This window comes from Sinohyriopsis cumingii, chromosome 11 (genome assembly GCF_028554795.1).
Source record: "Sinohyriopsis cumingii isolate HCF-2022 chromosome 11, ASM2855479v2, whole genome shotgun sequence".
NCBI classification, from domain to species: Eukaryota; Metazoa; Mollusca; class Bivalvia; order Unionida; family Unionidae; genus Sinohyriopsis; species Sinohyriopsis cumingii.
Genome location: NC_142971.1, coordinates 28,829,965 through 28,854,416, shown reverse-complemented (window position 1 = coordinate 28,854,416; position 24,452 = coordinate 28,829,965). Strand labels below are relative to the sequence as shown.

Here is a 24,452-nt window from a genome sequence, read left to right as displayed (position 1 = left end):
TGGTTATTTAATGCTGAGGAAAATGGAGTTAAGTGCCATACCCAGGGACAGTAGTCAACCTGGTTTGATCTGATTGTTGACTTAAATAATTTGGTTGTGAGTCTCTTGTGTTAACCACTGAGCCACAATATTAGTTTATCATACCTGGATTAAATCAAGAGCTGGTTTAAATATAACAGTCCAAGTTTTATTTTTGTTTCATAACCAATAAAGAAACATATTTTGAAACAATTTTGCTTAAAAAATATTTTCATGTCAAGACACATACAGACCATTTCAATTTATTAGTGCAATAACATCATATCATATTATATACTGATGTCACACTTAATTTATCATTTTTCTATGTCTTTTACAATACCATTGATTAATAGTTTCCTGTAAATGATGATTAGTATAAATCTCAGGTTTGAGTTTATTAAATAAGAAAGTGATTAAGTAAATACATAGTTGATGACATTTGGTCATCCAAAAGAGGCATCTATCATGCTATATAAATATTTGTTCTTCTCCATACATTGTATAAGGAGAAGATTTGAGTTAAAGTTAGAAATTATAATATTTAAATTGTTTCGTAACTGTCAATCTGAATGAAATTTTTCTTTAAGATTTGCTATGTATTTTATTTAACAGCCAGCCTCCAAAGAATCAGTGTTACAGATTATTGAAAAGGCAAAAGCTAACCTGCCTGCAAAACCTCCACCCAAAGCCAAGAAAGCTGTGGAAGCTGCTGCTCCACCTGCAGCACCATCAGCACCCACAAAAAAGGCAGCATCGGCACCTCCCCCTGTAGAGGAAGATGAAGATGCAGAAAAACCACCTGCCAAATCGTCATCATCAGAAAACTTAGATAAAGAAAAGAAGAAGCCAGGACCAGGAAAATCCAAGCCTAAGTCTGTAAGAAAAGCAGAGAATATAGCTATTTATCTTCTTTACAACATCTGCATCACTAACAGTGGCCTACATTGCTATTTCTAGGAAGTATCTCGCTGTTATACTGTCTTCATAATTCACTGGCTTTATAAATTAACAAAAGTATGCAGTGCATAGAAAACAAAGTCTGAATATTATATAATTCAAAATTTATCCAAAGTTTAAATTTTTTTATCTCAGAAATGTATGTTGATGAGTTTGAGAAATGCCGTAAGGTGGTCAAAGCAAATATCAGATCTATACACAATACTATTACGAGTACACAACAGCAAATTTAAGCCACAGATTTGCAAACTAATCATTGAATTGTTGTAATGAAGCTGGGCTGTATCTGTGGTCATATTAAGAAATTTTGTTTCTGAAAATGGATGCACCCACATGGCATTTAAAGATGTTAACAGGTACCCAGGTACTCACCCATTGATAATAAACTGGGTAATAAAATGAACAACCATGTACATGTTTAAAAAAAAGTTTTCCAAGTTCAGATCAAGACACAATATTACAGTTCGAGGACCATTTCGTGTGCACACTTATTCATCATCATAGGGACTCGTATGGTTGCTTACAATTTACTTGTCAGACATGTACTATATAATAATACAGTAATACAATCCTGTCTTACACAACCTATTTAAAAATCAATGCTATTATTTCAAGCTTGACTGTCCTAACTTCTTACCTGTACATGGTACGTGCTTCATTTTTTTAAAATGCTCTTGATATCCTGATGACATTAACTGGGTAAGTACCTTTCATCAACAGTGGCAGTAAGTACTGATTAAGAAATATTTGACATATTTTAATTCACATAAATGAAATCGCAATAGAAATGTCCAGTTTATCTAATGCTATTGTTGCCTTAAGTTTGTGGACTTGGCAAATGTTAGCTGTTCAAGTCAGGGCTGCTGTTTATCTTTGTTTACTGGTCCCTTTTTATTAGCGGGAAACCCAAGATAGATATTTTTGTCATGGCAAAGGTCACACAAAATCTTTGTTACCGGTACATGCACTTCTTATACCATGTTAGGAAAAAAGGAACAAAATGGACAACTACAGAATTAAATTTTTCACTGAAATATTTAAATATAAGAGAAAAAATCTTTGTTATTTAATAATATGGAGAAAAAAAATCTAATAAATATTCACATGTACAAATGTGGTAATTTTTACATGAATTTTGCATGAAACAGTTCCAAGAAAACAGATGTGTTTCTTGAATGTGAAACCACTTGTCCTAGATTCATTCTGTTTTGATACTACATACATAGTGGACCATTCTAAATTAAAAATAAATGGCACCAGATATAATTTTTTTTAAAAATATGGATGTATCAATGTGACTGATGGATGTTATATAACTGAAAAATGTTAGAGGAGAGAGATTTTGTTAAACTTAAAAACGTGTTGCACCAGAATGTTGTTAAGGGATGAACCATGGCAAGTTGAGGATAATACAACAGTTACCATTTGTGGACTTGATTATTTGCGAATGTTACTGCAGACATGTAGACTAGTTGAAGTGAGTGTTATACATCAATAATTTATCATTTTCTTTTGTGTCTGTACTCTTGTACTAATTACTATTCTACATGAATTTAGCCAATTTGTGGCAAAAAAGTTAACTGCAGATCCAGGTATGTAGCAAAATTAAATGTAAGTTTTTCATACAGTTTTCTGTAATTATGGCATGTAATATATAGATTGCCCTTTTTATGCTCAGATTCTGTTTTTTAGCCACTTATATTAGTAATAATTACACTTATACCTCTCTTGTGGGTTGGCATGTGTGAATCTACAACAAAGCAGTTCAGGTTCACATTTGATACAATGTCCCTTTGATTGGTTACCTGGGTAATCAATCAATAAGACTGACAGGTACCCTGTAGAAATTTCCCAACATTTTGACATCTCAAATGGCATACAAGACACCATTTTTGTTCCTGGCTATATACCGATTCAGTTGGAATGATGGGTCTTGTTCATTTGTATATCAACTTTAATGCTTCAGTTCATTGTCAGTGAATAGCTATGGTAATATTTTATTACTAATTTTATTACTAACAATGAAATTAAACAAAAAATTTGATGTTATTATATCTTCATAGCTTGAAATTATTCGCATTTCCTTGCATTACCAATGAATTTTGAAGTACATTTCAATCACCATTACAAAAGCATGTTTTCTAGAGTTTTTAATGATCTTACTTGGCTTAATTAATGTATTTATTCATATCAAAAGTTATTACTTACATATTTCACAAAGTGTTTTTGTTATTTGTCCTTTCAAAATGAGATGTCTGACATACACAGTGAGTCAGTTGAGCTATGGTAATGAGCACAAGTGCTAGAAGATATTATATTTCTTGAAAGCAGAATTTGTCAGCTTGAGTGAGTTAAATGTATCATGCTTTGATAGTGAAGTGGTGCCAGATTCTGATTTGGAAGGGAGTGAAGTGGACAGTGATATAGATTTTAATGCTCTAATGATGTTGAATTACATCAGACAAAGTGGAAGAAGAGTGGAAGACAGCCCCTGAAATGAGCAGGCTGGACATTCAGTCAGCTATTCCAGTGACCTTTAGTCATCAGCTGCTATTGCTGTAGAGACAGGATGTTTGAACTCAATGGATCAACCACTCTGTTAGATGATGCCACACCAATGGATTATTTTCATTTGCTGTTTGATAAGGACTACTTCCATTTACTAGGAGACCAGACTAATAGGTATACAGCCCAGCAGCATGAAGGTGAGCCGTCATTGACAGGCACTAAGGTGAGCCGTCATTGATAGGCACTAGCCTTGAGAAAATGAAGGCTTCTGCTGGATTTTTCATCCTCATGGAAATAGTTTGATGTGCTGTCAAGCTCTATCATCCATTGTTATGAACACTTATTAAGGGATAAAAAATGGAAATGTCACCATATTTACATGGACATGCATTTGTCCATCAAGTACATAACCTGATAATATTACATTAGGATAACTTTCTTTGCTACCTCAAAATACAGCCCCCACCACACACACACATACACAAAGGGAAGCAACTCTTACAGATTATGTCTCCTTGCTACCTGCTAGATGGCTACTATTGTGCCTGGTTTAAAACCAATTTTTAATTTTACTGCAATGCTGTAAAGATGTTCATCAGAATTTAATCAGATTTGGCCATAAGGACATAAGATATTCAAAATTGTACAAATGATGTAAACAATATCAAATATGGCCCCTGTTACTAAAAGTTTAAAGAGAGTCTGAAAACCACTGAATGGAATTTGACCAAATTTGAGTTAGCATTCTGGCATCATTGCCTTTTATTTGTGTGCAAATGATGCCAATCAGTCATTAGATACAGCTATTTCAAACTTTTAAAAAGCTTCTTTTAACTTTTTCGTGAAAATCAATCATCAGCAGACTTTAACCAGATTAACAGAAAGCATTTTGATCTTGAATTTTGTTCAAGATGATGACGGTTGGCTTTAGTGTTCATGATGTGAAAATAAGTGTACATACCCCACCCCCTTGATATTGGTACCCATGTGCAGCTGGTTTACATGCAAGACAGGATGGAACTTGATCCTATGACCTTTTCGATCCCACGAGGTTATGTTGAGTGTTTTGAAAGACTAATAAGACTAGAAATATACACATTTTTCAAGATTGGTGAAATGTTTGAAGTCAGTCTGCCACCGTTATTCTTTTGCAGGCTCCTGCACCCAGTAGTAAAAGGAAGAAAGAGGAAGAGGATACCAGTCCACCTATGACACTGACTATTTCCAAGGAACAGAGATTCAAAGATGAAAAGAACATGAAGGTAAGCATGTATTATTTATCTTAACTCTACTGGTCATGAACTGGAAGAGCTTATGCTATTTCCTTTAAACCAGCGACCATTGGCACAAGTTTGTTATTGCCACTCTTAAACTACTGGAAGGATTGGCATCAAACTTGAAAAATGTATTAAATTCCAAGGTCTAGTTGATACAAAATAAAAGTGATGCCCTTTAGATGTCCAATATGGGAGCTATTAAAAAATCTTATTATTACTATTCTTTTTAAAGAGATAGTCATATTGACATGGAGTTTTCATTGAAAGATTTTCTATGATGTCTAGTTTTTTAAGGAATTTACTTTAAAATGGATGGCAGTATCAACATGATGTTTGCTGAAATACCTCTTTGAAATGTTTACTTAGTCCTAAATGAAAGGTGCTGATCTGACAGCCAATATGTCCCCTATGGTGGACATCTTGAAAATCTTGTAGCTAATGAATGGATAGTCATACTGACATGGGTTTCTTAATAAAAGACTTCTTGTAATATCTGGTACACCCTAAATAAAAGTGAGATGCTGATCAAGCCTCTAGAAAGATGGTCATGGTGGTAGGCTTGAAAATATTATTATCAGTAGTCTTCTTCAAGGGATGGCCATGTAGAAACATGATTGTCACTGAAACACTCTTTACATATTTTGTCCTGAATGAAACTGATGCCAGTGTCACCTTCCAAAAATGATGAATCTTGTACAAGCAACATTTTGAGAACATATTACCATACTGAGATTTTTTCACAATGTATTTCTTTGTTGCAGTATGTAATTGTTCCTGTATTAAAATGAGACTGATAAGCCTTCAAAATGGCTGCCTTGACGGCCATCCTGACAATCTTTATATGGCTATTTCTCATGAACAGATAGTTGTATAGATACAGGTTTCACTGAAACAGTTAAACAATGCATTACTGGTTCAAATGAAAATTTTTGATTATCTATGTCCAACACCCTTCCCATCTGAGTACTTTTAAAATCACTACTCCTGGATGAATGGTGCATAAACGAATGGTTTTCATTAAAAGATTTCTTGCAATATTTAAGTGGTTCTAACTGAAAATAGTGCAGGTCTGAGGTAAAATGGTGAGAGGGTACATGTATGAGGTAATTGATCAAAACTGCTTCTGACAATTCAGGTGATAAACTTCTTTCAACTATGACATTGCTGTTTATGATGGTTGGTTGAGATGATATTGGTGTCCTGTTGTTTTCCCTGCAGTAGGAAGGTAAAATTTTTGACCACCACATTGCTTGGTGTTTGGTTGTGTATGCCAGATGTTTACCCTGGACTGAGCAACAATTGTACACAAGATGCACTGTAGTCAAATGCAAAGAAGAATTAATGACTTTTTTTGTTGCAGGTTTGATAATTATGAGCTAATAGCTTTCAGAAGGAGCAGTAATATTTTTCTTAATAAATACAACACATCTTGCCAAATTATTAAATCAAATTTATTTTGCACTTAAGCTTTACAGTTCATCAGTTGGTGAAATTATTGCAAAATTTTTATAGCAGCCATGCCAAGACGGAGTTTGTTTTACAACAGAGCATGTTATAGTGAGGTTTGACTGTTTAAGATCAAAGGCCATGATAAAGAATTTTGTTCTTCATCTGCAGGTATCTCGTAAAAATGTTAACTTAAGGAAAGTTTTGTTCCCAAAGTTGGAATTTCACTAGAATATTTGAGATGGTTTAAATAACTCAGCATTTAAGAATATATCTTTAAATGGCTATCATGGGTTCCAGGAGATTTTTTTGGCAAGTACATGATCAGTCTCTTTAAAGGACTCTTGTCATAACATTATTCAACTTTTCCAGGAATTTGGTCTTTTTTCCCCTTTTACATATTGCATTATTATTTTGTATAGTGAAACTTGTTTATACAAGAAAACTCAAAGTTAATTTTTAAATCATTGAAAAGTAGACGCATTTTTTCTATACATGATTAAATTTCAGTGTTGTATTGGAGCGTATTATTAAATATTGGTTGAATTGCGTACGTTTTAATTGTTTGAAATTTTGCAGGTGCTTAAGTGGAACTTTGTTGAGCCTCGTGGAGAGTTTGTGGAGCAGCTAAAGTTACAGATGGAAAAGAACTTCAACAAGACTTTGATGGATCAGCTTTTCCATACAGATTTCAAATTTCACATCAAAGCCATTGAGAAGCTTATGCAGGTATATTCAGTGTTTATACAGGCCATACATGTATTTACTGCAAACCACCTTTAAGATGCATTATAATGCTAATTTATCTGTGAAAATATGTTGTAAGTAAACAAAATGTGAAAATTGTCTTATAATACGTGAAGAAAGATTGAAATAAGATTGTTAATTTTACACTGAGTCTGATTTACAGTTGTAAACTGTTGTCATGATAAATGCATTTCTTTATTTCATAATTGGGGAATCGAGTGGTCTAAAGCGCTCTCCATTACGGATCACTGCCATCTCACCTCTGTCTGCGTGGGGTTCTTCCTCCACCGTTTTAATACTGGCCGCCATGTGTAGCCTATCGTGTGCTGAAAAATGGCGTTAAACTCTACTACAACAACAACATTATTTCATAATCATTAAAAAACATCCATTACATTCATTAGATAATTGAAATAAGTATCTTTATTTGATTATATTTGAGTGTACTTTAGTATATTTCAGTGCATTTTTGTAACTAGCTATGATGTAACCTCAGCGTCAGTGAAGTTGGGTTACTAATGTTGGTACTATTTAGTAACCAACATTTTTTCATAATTGTTATTGTTTTTATTCCCCAAAAATTGATTGTGCTGATGCTTGCTGTATAATCATTTTTAACAAAAATGTTTACTGGATTTCAGTTTTCTTTATACTTATTAATTTAAGTGTCTATAATTTTTCCTAGCAATTCCATACTTAGCTTGCATGTTGGATGGATTGGTTATTTAAACAGTATTTCACAACATATAGTATTTGCTTTTTTTAATTAAAAAAAATATATTTAATGTAAATTTTTAAGAATTTTAAAAAAGAAGCTTGCCCCCTCCCCTTGAAATGTAGTAATGAAATTGAAATCATGTGGACAGATTCATTCTATATAGAGCATTTCAGACCGGGATATTGATTACAATTCGTCGTCATATGATAGACTTCTGCATATTACACCAAATCAAAAGACCAGTTACAAGCAATTTTCATTTTGAAATTGATGTTTAATTCAAATGATTTTTATTTTGTTTTGCGTTCTTGTCTAGTTGTATAAAAGTACCACAGAAATGTTCAAAGGGAACTAAATCCTTTTATCTACCATCTCAATCTAAAATTTCAGATCATCTGCCCAGAAATTATGTCATTTTTATTTGATTTAAAAGTAAGTGAAAAAAAATAATTGTAACAAGACAGATTTGAATAACTTGTCCTTACAAAAGATTAAAATCGGTACACACACATACACACACACATAATAGTTGCATGTCAGAGTTGATCCCTAGGCAAAACACACACAAATACTCTGCCATTCTTGATGATTTATAAATGAATCATTATGAATTATATACGGAGGAGCTACAACTAAACTAACCGACACTCCACTGAGAAGGAAAGAAATTAATAAAATGTCTTTGATGTGCATATAAATACACAAGGCAGTAACTCTCCCTCTTTGAAATATTAAAGTTCAGCATCGCAAGAAAATGAAATTAAGGAACATATTAAAGAATAAAGATACATTAAATTTAATAGTCAAAATCAGTTCATTCAAATTGCTTTTGTTTTATCATTTCTCATTTTTTTTGCTTGGTTTGGCTTTTGAGCAGTGTTCTTAGCACCATTTGAAACAGAATTTTCCATTGGTTCAAACTGTTTCACTTATGTCTTGCATTCTGTTTTTCGAATTCTTAAGGAATTTCAGGAAATTTTCTTTGAATTTCTCCTCAGTTTAACAATGCCTTATTATGCCGTTGATGCATTATACAGCACAATTTTGGTACAAACAGTAGGACTAATTGCTTTCACCATGTGTGCACATCTAAAATCTACTAACTGGAAGCCTACTACTTGAAATAATAACTGAACTAGGGTTATGCCTTGGCATCCAGACACTGTTTTGGGGGTATTTTTTAGATAGTTGTTCACTGATTCTTCATTATTGTTTGTCCATAAGTCCTCATTGAGATTTTTTTCTTCTTGGTTCATTTACATGGCAACACAGCTCTGGTCAAGGTAGGTTCTTCATCTGTACAAAATGACACATGCTTATGTTGTGTTATTTCAACACTTCTGATGTTGTTCTCAAGTTTTGCTGCAATTTGGGATAGTAATGTTCTTTTCTGGTTTCTGTATACAGTTGTTGTGAGATTGTTTGTTTAGTGTTTTTTTTTGTAGGGGTTTTTTTTTGTTGTTGAAATATTATAAGTCTGTTATTTGAACGTAGTTGTATAATATGATGGATAGCACCTTTTCTGTCCTGTATTATTCACTTTACAAATGTCTGTGTGTGACACATACCAATTATCTCTAATAGCTCATCAGCAATATTTTCTGAGAAAGTGTTTATGTTGCTATTTTCTTTAACATTCTTCTCTATAGATTGGGTTCCTTACTTGTTAGAAGTTCTGTGGTCCATTTAAAGAGACATCTCGTTTTAATTCCTAATAAACTTTCCTAGGTTTTGAGTAGAGCAGTCTATCTGATATTTTATCCACCGTTTTGGGATTTGTCCTAACATGCAGCTGATTGACATATGGTTGAAAGAAAACACCATCTAATAGTTGTAAACAAACTGTTTCCTGGTGACCCATGTATTTTACTGATACTGGAAACTGTTGTAAAAATATGCACATATTGAGATTCATTTGAGATTTTCAGATTTATTTGAGTGCATTTGAGTAATATTAAATACTTTATTGTGTGTGTGTGTGTGTACATAATATTTTTAACTCCTCCACCCTCATTTCATGAGATAAAATTGAGGTAGTATATTTTTAAAGATGGTTTGTGGTAGGTGGTGTTTGCGGTAAATACATGGGCTGAGAAATACACTGCAGGGAAAAGCTTTTCTTTGTTATGTCCTTTTCAGTTCATTAGTTCCACAGATGGCTGATTTTTTTTTTGATCGAGGAGAAAAAATTTAACCCCAGTTGCTATCAAAGGCTACCGCTGCATAAGTTCTGACACTTTCAAGGATCATAGTGTTAGGTATATCAGTCATAATTAAGATATATAAGACCTTCCAGTCAATCTTGACTTGAATAGAGCAAATTCACGGTTTCCAAAATGGAATCTTGTGTTTTTTGACATAGCTCAATTCAAATAATTTTGAGCCTTTTAAAAGAACTTTGTTAAAGCTACTATCATAGAAGACATATTATCAGATAGCCTTTGCTTTGGCATACAGGGGGAGTAAGTTATGTGCCGTTTCAATTGACTCATCTATCTCCAGTTCAGATCAGATGGTTCTTTGGTGTTAATGATGCAACCAGGCTTTGTAGCTGAGAAGAAAATTTTAGTTAATTCTTTTTCTCAGAGAATACTTACTCAGTCAACATTACAATGAAACCCTCCTTCCTCCCTGCAAATTGTCTATGTTGTACATAGAAAAGACCAAAAAAATTATCAAGATGAGGTAAATATTACCGGACAAACATAATTTTTTTTATAAAGAAATTTCAGGCAGGTTGTTTCACAGCTTGCATGAGACTTCCATCAGGCAGAGTAAGTCAGTACAGATGCACATTTAGCCATGCTAGAGAATAATGCATTATATACTCCAGATATAAACCATAAAATTATATTGATATAAATTGACACTTCATATTTTTATGGTTGTTTTTATGAACATAGTAAATACTGGATCAGAAGCATGCAAAAAAGAGACAGTTGTGAAAGATGAAATTGTTTTATCTGATGACATTTAAAATCACTTAATGAGATATTGATCTGTGAAAAATAGGTTTGGCTTTGGTCATCAGTGTTTAATTGCAGTCATGTTGTTGTTGTTGTGGGGTTTAATGCCATTTTTCAGCACACGATAGGCTATACATTGCGGCCAGTATTAACCCCGGAAAGAACCACCGATCCACGAGAAGCTACTGGCAAGCTTTCTCACATACCCACATTGGCTGAATCCGAGACTTGAACCGGCGCAGACACAGGTGAGATGGAAGTGATCCGTAATGGAGAACGCTTTAGACTACTTGGCCACTTGGGGCCCCAAATTGCAGTCATGAAGTTTTAGTATATGTTTATGATATATGTTTTGATATAGAGATGGGGCAACTCAGACCTTACTGATGCACAAATATGTGAGTGCTGAACTCGATTGATATTAAAAATCTTGTACTCAGTTTGTTAACTTTAAATGACTGGATCTAATATAGACTCGTATTGAAATATATTATACCTTTATTGGCCCAGGGATACAAAATTGGCCTGATGTCATAAGAGGGGACTATTGAAGGTAGGAAGTGCAGTGACTCAGTAGTTAGCATGTTTGACATGTGAACAGAAGGGTGTGAATTCATTTCCTGCCATCAGATCAGCCTGAGTCTGATACTGTTTTCTCTGATTGCCTCATTACTGTATGATATACTTGCGTTGCTTGACATAAAAGAGCAAACTAGACTATTATATAAATATTTGTGTAGGACAAGGGAAATTATTATTCTAATATATCAACAAAAGTTGCCAGCACTGAACTTCACTCTTCTAACCCCCATCCCACCCCACCTCACCAAGTATTAGTATTGACCAAATTTTAGTCTCCCTCCTAGTCTGTTACTGTCACTTATCGTCTGATTGATGATTATGGACAAGATGCTTGTGAATTATTGAAGGAGAGTTATAAATTCTTCTAGATGAAGTTAAATGTATGGTTGATGTAATCTGATACAAAGAATCACCTACTCATGTAGTCCCAAGTTGAGTACGTGTACTAACCAACACTGAGCCAGACTGTTGATAGAATTCCCAGTTGTGCCTGAACAGATCTCAGCATGGTTGATATACAGGTACCATGTCCCCAACAGTGTCCTGTGTCTAATGGTATATCTTTTTTTAAAACAATCATCCTAATTCACACAATTTACATAGCTTGGAAATGAATTCACAAGAAAACAGAAAAACCACAGTGCTCAGCCAAAATACATGTAATACAATATGCAAATAAACGAAACTTAATCAGTGACTTGATTAGTAATCAAAGCAGTATTGATAGGTTTTAAGTTTGTGGTGTATCTCTCTCTTGATCTCTATCACTTTCTCTCTTTATCCAGTATTTCCTATGCTCATACAAACAGTCTTCAGATTTTAAGTGGCTTTTCTATTTTTCTCTTAAAAGCAATTTATATGCTTGGTAGAGTTTTTTATTTCACAGTGCCCATTTGTTTAAAAGATGTAATGCAACTCAGTACTGGCTGTTGGAAGTATTGTGCTAGCTGGAGACAATCTGTCTGGGAAAAGTGCAAAGTTACTTCGAGCAATGTTCATTTCAGAGGCTTACATCTGAAATGAATGCAGCTTCCAAAACAGACCATTTGTGGAACAGGGCAGCTGTCTTGACCATGCCAATATTGCTTTGGACCCAACATACTCTTAGATTTTGTCCAGCATGTCCTCTCATATTTGAAGCCTTGTTGTTGTACAAGTTTTAACTGATGACATAATAACTTCACCAGCAGGAACATACTTTAAAATTTATGTGTACACTAAATCAACCATTGGAAACCTGAATTCTTACATCGTGATTCCATGTTTGTTTGCCATCTAAAGTAGCATATGATAAAATAAAAAAGTTTGATAGCATCAACAATGAAAAGGCATACCCTCGGCAGTCATAAGCATGATGTGAAACCAGTTTTGGAAAAAGATGTGGATTTGATTTTCTACAGTGCTCATCAAAGTTGAGAAAAATTACATGTTGTCATAGTGCCTTCAGAGCCTGACCCCTGGCAAGGTACTGGTGTAAAAAGAGCTTTTCTTCCAGTGTGGGTTCAGATAGACCTCTTAACTGTCTTACAATAACTCTCTATCTTTTATCAAGTTTGAGAATTGTATATATGACATAATCTTCTGAAATATTGGTGAAAAGTGTTTCTTAAATACAAATATATTTTATAGTGTATTCCCAGTCACCAAGACGAGACAGTGGGCAACCTAGACATGATCTTAAAGTGGTTCACTCTACGATTTTTTGACACTAACCCCAGCATGCTGAATAAAGCACTGGAATACCTGCAGGGAATGTTCACTATGCTGTCGGAAGTTGATTATCATCTCACAGATCTAGAAGCAAATTCATTTGTGCCTTATCTCATTATTAAGGTAAGAATTTCCTTTGACTTAGTTTCTTTTGAAGACTGAATGTGTCCAACAGTGTCTGATAATTTTTTGCTGATATTGACTGAAGTTGTTGATCTGTCTTCATCAAGTATTCTCTTTTGCTGATGGCAATTTTTATCATATCTCTTTGACTTGAACAGCTTTCACTTTATGAGAAATACTTTAGAAGTTTTTGAAACTGCTTAGTAAAATATGTGCTAAAAATTCATGTTATCCAAATACATTTTAAAATCAGCATGCCATGAAATAAATCTGTTTTGAAAAATGGTCTGGATTTGGTTTTATTGTTACTGATTTGTTTCACCTGCAAATTCAGATGGTAAGATTAATGGAATCTGTCATATACATTGATGTCAAACACCCACTGCTGTTCAGAAGTTGTGGGCCACATTGATGTGGAATACCCACTATTTGTTCAGAAGTCATGGGCAAGGAATAAGGTTTTGCTAAGTTCCTATCCATGAATCTTGCTCTTAAGGCTGGGATTTCCCAGTCGCATATTAATGAATATGATGAATTATAATTTTCTCAAATTTCTCACTTGGAAATAGTGTTTGAAAAAGAAGGATGGTGAAGCCTTGATACAGATATAGCAAAGAAATGTTGAGCATTTTATTTTATTTTTTAAATTTTTTTTGTCATTATTAGAAGTATAAAGAAATATGTTAACAAATTTTACTGTTTACAGACTGGTAAAATGTTTCTTTTCAATACCAAAAATTGAAGCAGTGCTGTTTGCATCTGTGATTTCACCATCTTTTTTCACAAAAAAAAGTTTTCACAAATATATGCTGCGGTTCAAAGAATTAATTTTATATGGGCAAAATAACACTGTCAACCCTTATGATTTTGCCATAAGTCTTATGGAAATGACACTTAAAATACAGACTAAAAATGCAACTACTTGCTTGTCCATTATTTGATTCAAATCCAAGTTTCATATTAGATTCAGTGGAATTTGTCAGGGACCAGACTGACATTTCCAGAGTGCCTCAGATGCTTTAAACTGCATATATTTTGTGATTCAAAACATCTGCATGATCAAGCTTTTGCTTATCATTTTTATAATGGTGTCCAGCAAGTGACAGGTCAGGACAGAAGGGACTATAAACCTCATAAAATGCTTTAATAGTACAGATGAAAAAAAGGGAATATTCAGATAATTGGTGAAAAAAGCAGGAAGGGCAGTGATTACGTTTAATGGACATCATATGCTGATTTGAGTGTCACATGGCAGAAAAGATGTTGCTGTCAGCGCTGCCCACATGAAATTTCATTTTTGTAAGGATTACACCAGGTTGAGAGATATGAAGAAGCCATTGAGCTCCATAGGGTTTGGAACTGTACTAACTGTAATTAATTCTAAAGTAAACTTTACAAACTTTTGAGCTAAATTTCCCATCACTGCATCAGTTTTGAGTCACTCTTCTGGACTTTTCAATGTATGTTTTCCAGCTTGACAATAGCAACACATGTTATTTTCTTATACCTTTCTGAAAACTGGTCCAATTTATGGATCGAAAATGCCATACTGAAAAGATCTTGTTTAGGTGTGTGCGTGTGCGTGATTTGGATTTTTAATGTAGCTTTAACAGTTTTTCAGTCATATCTGAAAGATGTCTGCAGTGTGGCAGTTTATAGTGATGTCTAGCACTGGGGCATCATGCTGCAGACATGTAGCATGATGTCCTAACCAATCACATTATCCTGCCACCAGGCCAACCAGACCTAACACTAACCTCTTAATGCTGAGCGCCAAGCAAGGCAGCTGTTAGTACCATTTTTTTAAGTCTTTGGTATGACTCAGCCAGGGATTGAATCCCCGACCTCCTGAATCCGAGGTGGATATTCTAACCAATAGGCCACCAGAGTGGTGTGTTTAGGGCTGGCAGGTCTGGCAAAGGCCTTTTCTGTTAAGATGCAGCTTGCCAGCATTATTTTCCTATGTGCTGGGCTGATCATCTCAGTCAATTAAGTGCTTGAGAATGCTCTGTTGCACAATATTCAAGCATCTGAATAGAGTTAGGTCATACTTGCAAGATTGATGTTGTGAATTAACTGTTGACAGGTAAAATAAAGGGGATTTATGATCACTCAGGGTAACAGATGAGATGGTGTCAGAAATAAAATTATGCACTGCTGGAGATTGGGGCAGAGCTGAGAGAGGACCAGTCACATGCTTTTTGAGCTTCTTCAAGACTGTTAATATTAGACCAGGTATCAGTTTTGACAGAGGGCTCAAATTATGATCAGGACATCTGTTAGTGTGAACAGATCTGTGCAAGAAACTTTGCAGACATTCATGATGTCATAAGCATAATGATGTTATCAGTATTGTCAGTAAGTGCACTTATGAGATTGGTATATCCTACATGTATAAAGTGTCAATTATATAAAAGAATGAGAAAATATTTATCATGATTTAAAATGTTCGTCTAAGTCACTTACTATAAGGGCACATATCACAAGACACCATATTCCATTGATCCTTAAGAGGGTCACACAATTAGTTCCAGTCACCAGTTTAACTAGATTAAACTCCCCCCAAAATTCTATAAGCCTGCTATACTACAAAAAAAGATTTCTAAAATTAACTCAAGCTTCATTCTGTGACTTTGTTCAGTTCATAAATGGTGATGTGATAGGTATGAGATTAAAGTATTTTATATCTGTATCCCTATTTGGTTTCCAGTTTATGGTCACTTAACTCCACTTTACAGATTGATTAAGTCAGCATTGTATGATTTTTGTGATATAATTTATACTATTTCTCCTTTGAATACGTTCTACCTGTCACATTACATTAGGAATATTAGACTGCTACCCGCAAATAAAGACCTTCTCAAAGGTGAAAATCACCTTTTTCTGTCAGTTTCAGTAGACGAAGGGCAATAACTCTTTCCCATTAACTCCCCTTGGTACTGCCTGATGCTTTTAGTATTGCTGCTGTACTGGATAACATTGTGCAGTTTATCCTCCGACAGTTTAAGCATTCTAATTTACTCATCTAATGTTCCTTTTGGATTTATTGTGTAGGGTAATCATTTTGCTGCAGGTCTGTAATACATGGTCTGGGCTACTGTATTAGCTAGTTAGTCACATACAGAATTGCTAATCTTTGCTATTAACTAGTTAGTGACTTACAATTTGCTAATCTATGCTTTGTTTTCTCTTATTGTGTTATTTCAGGGGAAATGCTTACTGAATGCATGAAATGTATGTTTGAAATGTATGTTCAAAACAATAGTCCATTCAGCACTGAAGGGAAGTAAAGATGGAATAAGTCCAGTTAGATAACCATCAGTTTATTGTTGGTGATACCAACTCATTGGGGATTATTTCCCAGTTTTAGGCAGCCCCATGTGTGTAAGTGCTCCTGTGTGTCCAGACATGGCCTTTGGGCCTTTAAGTCCAGACACATGGGGTTCATATTGGATCAATTGGACCCACCTTCTTATACCACTGCACAGTTACCAGATGTCCAGCCAACACCGACTGTACAGCTGTCACTAACCATCCAGCATCGGAGATCTTTAGAGAAAATGTACCAGCCAACTGGTTTGTATTTCTGACTCATTAGGGGAGTGTTTGCCAATTTTTTGGCAGCCCAGGAGGCATAATTCCGCCTGCTTGTCTTTTCATGGTCTGCGAGCCTATAAGTCAGGATGCATGGGGTTTATACCAGTTCCATTGGATCTAATGCATCATAAAACTGTGTCATCACTGGCTGGATGGCTGTTCCATCATGGGGACCATTTCGTGAATCTGTTCGGCCAACCATGATTTACAGGGATCTTAGTGACAGATCTGCCCATCTAACCTTACCATCGATGACATGCCTTTTGTATGATGGAGATTTCAATGTGAAATCTGTCTGTCCAGCCAGGAACATGGATCGGCCATTACGGTTGATAGCTATACTGCCAGCTTCTTGCTGACAGTATGTTAGGAAAACCAACGGGCAGTGTTGGACTTCTGTATGTTGACTGTTTGTCCACAAGGGAGAGCTAGTGACATTTTCATAGGGATGGAATTGAGTCATGTTACCTGGTGTGTCTTCAGAAGAGGTACAAGTTGACCCAGATTGGGCCTCGCCACACAGTGAGTGCAACAGAACTCTTTCAAATTCACCGTCTTTCACATCATACTCATATTCAACCATGAAATAGACTGAAGTTTAGCTTTCAAGCCGCCATCAAGGACATTTATCAAGTGTTGGGTATTTCAAAATTTACCCCAATTGGATAGACTTAAGGTGACATGTTTTCGGTACTGATCTCTGGACACTTGACAAGAGTATAGCAGCAGTTCATATGTTCACTCTTCTGTTTTATAAGGCAGATAAATGAGTTCTTGGCCCATCCGGGCTTGTTTGGGATGTTGTTTCACCTTCTTCATTGTTGGAATTTGCCTTATTGGCACCTTTCAGACTTAATAGATACACCCAGCAATAGTCACACTTGGGAGGTGATGGCCAGGATTGCTAGGGTCATTAACCTTGGCTGCTCACTGTACCATGGACAATACTTTGATGGGATCACTCAATTTATTCCTGATTTGACTTGTCACATGTCTGCAATCCAAGTCTCTCAAACCTTGCCACACCCTCCCTTTCGAGGTGACCCTGTTCGGGTCAGTGTTGCTTTGGAGGAATAATGGAGGAAGTTCAGAGGCAGGCAGTTCAGGATCTGCTCCTCCACATGATTGTTTGGAACCACTCATTCCCCACCAGTGTGAAGGGATGCTAAACAGCTTCAGGACAGGGAATATTCTTAATCACGTGCACCAATATCAGTCCCTAAGAAGCAATTGTACAGAGGTGGTAAGAAACCTGGATCTCCCTATTCCCTCAAACAGGAGGTGGGAGTGATCCAGGTCATTCGAAGCTGCTTCAAGTTTCGTTCATCAACAGTCCCCTCTCCTCAATGATGCACCATCAGATCAGAAGGATGCCTTCCTACACAGGAAATACAGTTGGTCATTCAGAAAAGAAACAACAGGCAGTGGAGCTTGTGCAAAGACCACAATCCCTGCAGTTTTGTTCAAGGCTGTTTTCTTTTTCGGAAAACAAACAGCATGTTGATACCCATCATCAACTGAAGTCGCCTTAGTCTATTCAAGATGGAGACATAGTTAAATTCGCCTCTCCATTTGATGGGACAAATGTGCGATCAGTCTCAGTCTGACAGATGCATTTTTTCACATCCCTATTCACCTAATGGCAGAACATTTTCTGTATTGCTTATTGCAACACAGTATATCAATTTCAAGTTCTTCCTTTGGCCTTGATGTCAACCTTTGGGCTTTTACCAAGATTATGGATTACGGCGTCACCCTGTTCCAATTGATATTCTCTACAATGATGGCAGTGTACCTGGACATCTCCAGAAACATGGTAAGTTCTATTCTACCCCAAGGCAGGAAGATCTCTTTTCTCTTTGAGATCACCCAGGCTTTCTAGTGAACTGGGAAAAGTAAGACCTCTGTCCATCCCATTATATTGTCCTTCTAGACATGGCATTTTTAACCAACCATAATTGGATGCAACTTCCTTTGTTTATTTAAGCAGAATCATCAAGCTTGTCAAGTCTGTTTCTGACAGGACTTGGATGTCAGCAAGAGAGTTCTTGCAGCTCTTCTGTTTATTCAGTACAGCAGCGGACCTGATCTTGCTTAGCCATCTTTTTTATGTGGACATTGTGAGCCTCTTTCAAGTCAAAGGGTCATGATCACACCCAAGATTTCATCATTCCTGTGTCTGGTGCAACACAGTTGGCTGACCTTGGGAATCCTGCTGGAGAAGCCTCAATCAGAAATAACGGTAGGTACCAATGCCAGTGGGCACGGTTGGGGTCACCAGCTGCTGCTGACCTTCATTACTGTCAGCAACATGCGGGAGCCAGGAGAATGGCCTCTACACATCAACGTGAAGGCTGTCATCAATACCTTTCACTTCTGAAAAGATTAATTCGAAGCAAAAACAGTCCTCGCCAGGTTTAAGAACTCTATGATGGTGACCTATCTCAAACGGGGAGGCAGCAAATCACCTGACCTGTATGTTCTGATTTGGCATTTTCTACATTGGTGCAACAATCTCTATATCAGTGTACAAATCACATTCTGGCAGACTCATTGCTTTGTTTGATACTCCATCCAGGAGAGGTCAAGTCCTTCACATGGAATGGTCTCCATCAATCGGTCTTCACTCGGATTTGTGCACTTTGAAAGCATATGATGATCGACCTCTTTTGACGGGGTGGAATCACAAGCTACCCTCCTTCATCTCTCCAGTTTCAGACCCAGAGGCTTTGGCCATGGATGCACTGTCATTTATTTTGGGGGGGTGGTGGGCATTCACAATGCTGATATAGAAAATAATCTAGAAATTGTGGGTTCAGAATTGCAGAATGATTCTGATAGCCCCTCCCAGATGGGACAAGTCCTGGGTCAGCAATCCACTCATTCTAGTGATAAATATGCCTAGGAAGATTTTGGCCAACCCAAATCTTCTCCAGCAACCAGTTATGGGTGGTCCTTCCATGCCTGGGCCATCCTCTTCTTGTTCATACTTGACTATTATAAGGACAGCCTTACGAGACAAACAGTTAAAACCATCAACTGTGGAGAAAAGCTCAAGAGCAAGAAGGCTGTTCATTTTGAAAGCTTACAGGGGAAAGCGGCATGTTTTCAGGGACCAGTGCCGTACCAACAACATTGTCACTCTGCATGCCTTAATCCCTCAACTGGCTGACTTTTGTCTCTGACTCTTTGAGGAGAAACAGTTGGCCCTAATCTCTTTGAAAGGTTACTGCCCCATGATATTGAACATATTCCAGCACCATGAAAGATATAATTTTGAGCATGATATAGACCTATCTGATATTTTAGCCTTTTTGGTCTCAAACGACCAAAATCCCTCTGTTTCCAAATGGAACCAATCCTGAGTTTTAACATGGCTCGATTAGAATTCATTTGTACCTCTAGCTCACACTTCACTAAAGGCACTATTATACAAGTAATGTTTCCTGACAGCTTTAGCTTCTGCATGCAGGATAAGCGCGTTGCATGCCTTTTATGTCGATCCAAGCTCTCTTTAGTTCAGATAAGAGGGTTCGGTGGTTCTCTTGACACAACCAGGCTTTGTAGCCCAAAATAGGTTCCTGTCTGTCGGTAACCAAAGAGTCATCACTTGCTCGCTCTCTTCCATTGACAGGTCGAGACAGCTGTCATGCAAAATCCTTTTTGCACTCTGAAGCACTTCTTGGAAAGCACAGAGACAAGTATGTACAAAGGTGTTAGCCAGAATACTGGATATCACCCATCACACTCCTACTTCATGGCTGAATTGGTTTGTATGCTTGCTGTACTCTGGCGTCTGACCAGATCAGAGGCACATGATGAAGATTACTGTTCAGAAGCTTCCAGCCATCTATATATGCCTCACATTTGAATATAATGTTTTGATCCAAGATGTAAAAGAAGGTGTTGACTGGCATGCAGAGTCGACCTTCTTCAGCCTTCATCTCAGAGATTTAGCAGCGAAGAGGCAAACCTTGCATCTGGTAGGTCCAGTGTTGGCAGCACAGATGGCCACCAGATCCAACTATATTGATCAACACAGCCTGTTAGCTTTGCTGGATTCACCAGTGAAATTTATTTGGTAAGAAGGTTTCAATATTCATCTTAACTATATGTTAGGGTCACAGATCAAGTGACCCCAAGCTGGGTTGCTTATATAATTAGAAGAACAGTTTATTGTTCACATGGGAAATCCAGCTTTTCTTCCGTCTGAAGAATACCCAAGGTAGAGGTCAGATGCTCAGCATCCCCTCCTATTTATTCTCCTAATGTAATGTGATTGGGGAATGTATTTGAAGGAGAAAGCAATTTTTAAAGTAAATTTTGTTTCTCTGAGAATACTTACCCAATCACATTACTTAAAAACCCTCCCAACCACCCTGCCATGTGAGAATTCTCATTAGTGTCTCGCTCAAGTAAAAGCTAGCAATGGCTGCTGGTACCAAGAAGAGGTAATGGGCAAGAGTTATCACCCTTTGTATATTGAACTGTTATCCTCTTTGGTGGCCTAGTGGTTAGTGCCTGCCTCAGATGCGGGAGGTCATGGGTTCAAACATGAGCCAAGTCCTACCAAAGGCTTGCAATAATGGTACTAGCAGTTGTATTGCTTGGCACTTGGCATTAAGAGGTTAGTGTTAGGACAGGTTGGCCTGTTATCAGGATATTGTGACTGGGTGGGACATGATGCTGCATGTCTATGGCATGATGCCTCAGTACTAGACATCACTATATACTGCCACACTGCAGACATCATAGCAATATGACTGAAACATCGTTAAAGCTACATTAAAAATCTAAAACAGAAACACACGCCATTGTAATAGACAGAAAAAAAAAAACATTTTTTGTCGTAGAGTAGGGCTATATTCATGAGGTAGCAAGCTAATATTCCTAACGTAATGTGATTGGGACAGTATTCTCAGAGAAACATAATTTACTTAAAAATATTCTTTCCTACATTATGCAGGTTGGTGAAAATAAAGACAATGTTAGGAGAGAAGTGCGAAGCATCTTCAAGCTGATCTATAATGTGTATCCCGCTAGCAAAATGTTTGTGTTCATTAGTGATGGATTGAAGTGCAAGAATGCTAAGCAGCGACAAGGTAAGCATTTAAAGATGTTGAATTATCTTTCTTATTTAATCCAATTTTTTGCAAGATATCAGTTACATAAGTTACAATTTTGTGAGTAAATCTTGCTCATTAATAAAATGTTTCCTTATCAATACTGAAGCACACATTTTATACCTGAACATACTTTGCCATATACATTTTCTTTGATTGCAATCAATGAAAGTTCAGCACTAAAATACAAAATATATTTAAAAAGAGTTTAGAAAAACTACTCGATAATGATCATGCATTAAATCAATGCCATTATTGAAAATATGAAAAATCCTTAAATTATTTTCTCCAGGACTGTTCCAGATTGAGGGTTTCGTATTAGATTTACACTTATTGGATATCATGTTGTAGAAGATAATAACTCTCTTGGATGTGGAAGCGAACCCTCCCATCTGCTGGGGTGTCCTAGTCACCCCTTGTCCTTGACCAGTTTCATTACTACTGTAACTCATCAGAGTGAATAATACAGCTGATCACTTTGTTATGTCAGTGAGAGGTTTATATACCTCTTTGTCACCAGTTACGCCAGTGCAGCTGGTATAGCTACTTGTAAGATCATGTGACTGTTATTGTCGCGACTTTCAGTTGTAATATCTGGATTATGACCTAAGCCATTGTTTCATAGCCAGGTTTTGGATACATAGAGAAATATGATTTAAAGAGGGGTATAAATAATGAAATGACAAGCAAACTCTTATTTTGAATTACAGAAACTTAGTTCTCTTTTTTTTATCACAAGTCTTTAATTTCTGTAATGCAAAACATAATACTGCCATGTTGAGCTCTTATGGTGCCTGTTTGGTACTGAATGGAATTGATGTATATTGACCCTCAATGATGGCCACCATGGTGGTCATCTTGAATATATTATCTCTACTTCAACCAAATGGTTGGCTATATCAACATGGGTTTTTTGCCAATAGACTTTTTATGATATCTGATTGGTTCTATGATAAAAATGGTGCCAATCATGCATCCAATGTGACATCTCTCTTGAAAATGTTGCTTTCATTTCTCCCCATGAGTGAATGGTCATATTGACATAAGGTTTTCACCAAAAGACCTCTAATTATGTAAATTCTGTTTTGAATGAAAATGTTGGTAATCTTTTATCCAGTATGTCCATTACATCAGCTAATTTGAAAATCTTGTTATTGTAGAAGAGATCAGAGATAGTTTCAACACTCAGCAAGGAAAAAATTGTTTTATCTTGAATTTTGAAAAGTTAATGTTGTCCATTAGAGCATCAGTCCCTTTGAGAGACTCTTGTTTTGAAACTTATAATGAATCGTAGAATAGACCCTTAGCATGCTGGTGGGTTGATATATCTGTGACAGACTGTTTATCTTATCCTTTTTCTATCTCACTTTTCGTACACAAACCCATGCGCATATCCAACACCCAGTGATAGAGATCTTTCAATAAATCAATGTCTTGCCTGTCTTAGAATGGTGAAATATTAGTGTAATTAATTTCTGGCAGCTGCAGATCTTTCAGAAGTTAGGTAAGAGGATGGGGATAGATCAGTGCATGGATGCAGGTGAGACAGCAGGTTAAATTGAGTACTTATTGCAATCTACATTTCAGAATGTCTGGAGGAACTGGGATTCATGATAGAGCAGTATGGAATCTCAATATGCCAGCCGAATCCTTCACAGGCCCTCAAACTGATTGCCAGTCAGATTGGAGACCGGGATAATGGCGTCAGGAATGCATCTCTAAACAGTATGGTTTCAGCCTTCACAATTCTGGGAGAGGGCATTTTCAAACATATTGGAAATGTAAGTTAGAATTTCAGACATGGTAGAAGTTTCAACTTTATTATTTGATAGGACTATTACTTTCAAGGACTCTAAATGGCTGTGGTAGTTTCTTAGGTGATCATCAAGGCTGGGGAAACTGGAGAATTATGAGGAAACTACTGACCTTAGAAACCTATGCATTAGCCTGTATGTTTATCCTGCCTGTCAAAGATCATTTTATTCAGGGTTCTCATTAGGTGTGAAATGATACACCTGTGCTGTGGTTCATGAAACAAAGACTGCGATACAATACATTATCAATATCAAGTTCATATCATCACACGAACTTGAGGGTCTTTTAATCTTTAGAAGGTCTGTCAGTGGTAGGGTCGTGCTGTTTTATATATGTTGTAAGCCATTTCAGACTGCTGATCAGATGTAGGACTCATCTTTGTTACCACACCCTTTGTTTTGCGCTTTAAAAATGCTTTATTTAATGTCATTATATAATTTTGGAGGGAATTAAAGTGTTATCTGCAAAACAGAAGAAATAGTGCAGTTTCCTCGTGTGAGGAAAATCTGATCTTGAACAAATCTGAGTGAGGAATCAAAGATGACTTACAACCAGATGCATCAAATTGTACTTGCTGCAGATGCAAAATAACCGCCATGGTCACTTGCATTTGTTTCTGTCAGTAAAAAAGGAAATTATCGACAACACTTAATTCCATTCTACAAATTAAAACAAGGTGACTACTCATGATGATTGGAATCTGCTTCCTCACTGATTCTGTGTTAATGTTTGTTCAGTTGCTGATTACATATATCTTTGTAAAAGGAGACATTCCATTATGTTTTCCGATAACATATATCAATGTAAAAAGAAGAAATTCCATTCTGTTGCTGATAACATACATCAGTGTAAAAAGAAGAAA

The 24,452-nt window shown here is 36.3% G+C and overlaps 1 protein-coding gene across 1 annotated transcript in view; it reads left to right on the top strand.

The window, feature by feature from the left end:
* Window positions 1-24,452, top strand: part of LOC149787827 (cytoskeleton-associated protein 5-like) — a 279,152-nt gene that overhangs the window by 131,232 nt on the left and 123,468 nt on the right. Inside the window, exons 28-33 of the mRNA XM_089974049.1 lie at window positions 634-897; window positions 4,641-4,748; window positions 6,789-6,938; window positions 12,852-13,055; window positions 21,619-21,754; window positions 23,363-23,556. Of these exons, the coding sequence (XP_089830175.1) occupies window positions 634-897; window positions 4,641-4,748; window positions 6,789-6,938; window positions 12,852-13,055; window positions 21,619-21,754; window positions 23,363-23,556 (1,056 nt within the window). The remainder of the gene's footprint in view (window positions 1-633; window positions 898-4,640; window positions 4,749-6,788; window positions 6,939-12,851; window positions 13,056-21,618; window positions 21,755-23,362; window positions 23,557-24,452) is intronic.